This window comes from Gastrolobium bilobum, unplaced genomic scaffold (genome assembly GCF_033153095.1).
Source record: "Gastrolobium bilobum isolate Gb01-03AN ecotype WA unplaced genomic scaffold, APGP_CSIRO_Gbil_v1 utg36781, whole genome shotgun sequence".
NCBI lineage: Eukaryota > Viridiplantae > Streptophyta > Magnoliopsida > Fabales > Fabaceae > Gastrolobium > Gastrolobium bilobum.
The window spans coordinates 75,723-79,157 of NW_026899278.1; the positions used below are offsets into that span (position 1 = coordinate 75,723).

A 3,435-nucleotide genomic window follows, 5' to 3' on the forward strand; every position below is an offset into this window, starting at 1 on the left:
CGCAGTTGGGTCCCAAACGCCTACTGTAATGAATACCAGAACCGGGACGTAAACTTAGGATCCCGATCACTGATTATGCTTTCAGGGACGCCATGTAATCTTACAATCTCTTTTACATAAATCTGAGCCAATTTCTCTGTCGTGTAAGTTCCTTTTACCGGTATAAAGTGAGCTGATTTGGTCAATCTGTCGACCACTACCCAGATGGCATCATAGCCTGCTTGAGTCCTGGGTAGGCTGGTTACGAAGTCCATAGATATACTCTGCCATTTCCACTCGGGGATGCTCAAGGGCTGTAGGGTGCCTGCCGGCCGCTGATGCTCAATCTTTACTTTCTGACACACCATGCACTTGCTTACATATCTTCCCACATCTCTCTTCATTCCTTTCCACCAGAAATTCTTTTTCAAGTCTGCGTACATCTTGGTGGCTCCTGGGTGTATTGAGTATTGGCTCTTATGTGCTAGCTCCATGACTTCCTCTCTCAAGAGCTTCGTAGGGACAACTATTCTCCCTTGGAAGGTAATTATACCTTGCTGGTTCAGGCTCACACCAGATTGATTCCTTAGCCTCTTTAAACAGTCGACGGCTTGCTGAGCCTGTTTGATCTTTTCTAGTAGTTCGTCGGTGATCTGCACCGCCCAATACTCGGCCTCGCATTCGCTATTCATCACTGCTAGGCCTAAGTTTCGGAAGTCCTCTATCAGTTGATGCTCGGCTATCATCATGCTTGTGACCATTCTGGTTTTTCTGCTCAAGGCATCTGCAACTACGTTCGCCTTGCCGGGATGGTATTGCAATTCAAAGTTGTAGTCCTTTATGAACTCCATCCAACGACGCTGTCTCATGTTCAGTTCTTTTTGATCGAACAAGTACTTGAGGCTCTTGTGATCGCTATAAACTGTTGTGGTTGCACCGTACAGGTGATGACGCCATATCTTCAGGGCAAACACGATTGCTGCTAGTTCTAGATCGTGAGTGGGGTAGTTTTCTTCATGCGGCTTCAACTGTCGGGATGCATATGCTACTGGTCTGCCATGCTGCATTAGTACACATCCCAAGCCTATCTTGGAGGCATCACAGTATACCTCAAATGGTTCCTCCGGGTCTGGCAGTGTCAGTACTGGAGCTGTAGTCAACATTCTCTTTAACTCTTGGAAACAAGCTTCACATTCCTCGGTCCACACAAAAGGGACCTGCTTTCTTGTCAATCGGGTAAGTGGCAATACCCGCTTCGAGAATCCTTCAATGAATCTCCGATAGTATCCTGCTAGTCCAAGGAAGCTCCTTATCTCTGTGACAGTCTTTGGTCGTTCCCAATCTACTACTGCTTCAATCTTGCTGGGATCCACTGCTACTCCTTTCTCTGAAATTACATGTCCAAGAAACTGAATCTCTGGCAACCAGAATTCACACTTTGATGGTTTCGCATACAGTTGTTTCTCCCGCAATACCTGTAGCACAATTCTCAAGTGTTCTTTATGCTCCTCTTTGCTCTTCGAGTATATCAGTATGTCATCGATGAATACGACCACGAATCGATCCAAGTAAGGTTGGAAGATCTGGTTCATGTAGCTCATGAATACTGCCGGGGCATTAGTCAATCCGAAGGGAATGACCAAGTACTCATAGTGCCCGTATCTTGATCTGAAAGCTGTCTTCGGGATGTCCTCCGGTTTGATCCGTATCTGATGATATCCTGATCGAAGATCAATCTTCGAAAACACCTTTGCACCTCTTAACTGATCAATTAAGTCCTCGATACGAGGCAATGGGTATTTGTTCTTGACAGTCACTTTATTGAGTTGCCGATAGTCTGTGCAAAGTCTCATTGATCCGTCCTTCTTCCTTACGAATAGAACTGGTGCTCCCCACGGGGATACACTGGGTCGGATGAAATTCTTCCCTAGCAGGTCTTTTAATTGCTTCTTCAATTCTACCAATTCAAGGGGAGACATACGGTAGGGTGCAATTGAGATAGGTCCAGTCCCGGGAATAAGTTCAATAGAAAACTCCACTTCCCTTTCAGGGGGAAAGGTGGTAATGTCGTCAGGAAATACATCCTCGAATTCTTTGACCACGGGAATGTTCATCAACGGGATCTCGCTCGCACCTACTAGACCGGCTATTAGCATGAAAGTGCAATCTCCCGATTCGACCGGTGGAGTATTGGGGAGTGGGGTCCCCATCATATCCCCGCCGACTATTATACTTCGGCTGTTACAATCAATTACTACGTGTTGTTTGGCCAGCCAATCCATTCCCAAAATCAGGTTCAGTTTGGCTAAGGGGAGGATTATGAAGTCTTGGTTGTACTTCTTTCCTTTGTATCTGAATTCTACACCTCTACATGTGAAGTGAGACACTGTCACTTCCCCCGTCGCAGAGGTGACTTGCATAGGGGATTGCATTGGGCTCATAGTTAGGTTAAAGGCTTTTGCCACATAATCAGCAATGAAGGAATTGGTCGCACCAGAGTCAAATAAAACAGATAGTTCTTCATCACATATATTGATCGTACCTTTAACTAGTTCGGCCGCCTGGTCCGCCACATGTTGATCCAGCGTGTACACTCTGCCCACTCTTGGCGCCTCAGCGGCTGTCTGTTGTTCTCCCCATTGTGGACAATCTTTGATGAAGTGTCCTTCTTGGCCGCACTTGTAACATTGTGTCGACCCATTCAAACAGTTGCCAAAATGGGCCTTCTTACATTTGGGGCAATTGGGAGCCCTATTGCCGTTTCCTCGAGGATTCCCGGGCCTCTTGAACTTATTACCATCACGCCTGGGCTGCCACGGTCTGCCTTCGCGTTTTCCTCTCCATTGTCCATTCTTAGCCATCGGAGCTTTGGTTCCAGATCCGCTGGTCTCTGCAGGCTTCCTTGCTTGCAATCCTATCGCTTCCACCTTTCTACATCTGTTCACCAGGGTGGCTAGGTCACAGGGGTCATTGCCAGCTACCAGTTCCGCAATCCTAGCGGATAAACCCCTTTGAAATTTTGCTGCCAGGAAGTCTGGCATGGGCATAGTTCCTCGGTAAGTTGCCAGTCGGAGTAGTTCGTTGAATTTAGCATGATACTGATCCACCGTCATGGTTCCTTGCACGAGTCGATCAAACTCGCCTTGCTTGCTATCCCGGATTGACATCGGGAAATACTTCTCCAAGAACAACTGCACAGCTACTATTGGATCGTGTCCTCCTTGAAAGGAGGGTGGCTTGTGCTTCCTAAATGTCAGCAGTAGATCTTGATTATTTCGGCCAGCCGCTCCATGTTCTGGCTGCGGTTGGGGTCCGCCACTACCTGTTCCTCCAGTGCCTGAGCCACTTGCGACGTTATTATTATTGGTCGCGTTGTGAGGGTGGCGCCTGATTTCATTCAGAATATTTTGGAACATTTCCCCTGCATTAGTCTGCATCTGGGTAATGGTGTCCCGT

At 47.3% G+C, this 3,435-nt stretch overlaps 1 protein-coding gene across 1 annotated transcript; it reads right to left on the bottom strand.

The window, feature by feature from the left end:
* Positions 1-2,049: 2,049 nt before the first annotated feature.
* Positions 2,050-3,416, bottom strand: LOC133289140 (uncharacterized). The gene is made up of 2 exons (XM_061487009.1): positions 2,373-3,416; positions 2,050-2,217 (listed from the first exon to the last, which is right to left on the bottom strand). Exons 1-2 carry the CDS (start codon positions 3,414-3,416, stop codon positions 2,050-2,052), a joined length of 1,212 nt encoding a protein of 403 aa, XP_061342993.1.
* Positions 3,417-3,435: the final 19 nt, after the last annotated feature.

What these genes read in the sequence shown, in the direction of transcription:
- LOC133289140 (XM_061487009.1), bottom strand. Translation starts at nt 3,416, where the DNA reads ATGCAGACTAATGCAGGGGAAATGTTCCAAAATATTCTGAATGAAATC. An exon ending in TCACCTCTGCGACGGGGGAA is followed by an intron (nt 2,218 to 2,372) that starts GTGACAGTGTCT and finishes TGATTGTAACAG; the next exon opens with CCGAAGTATAATAGTCGGCG.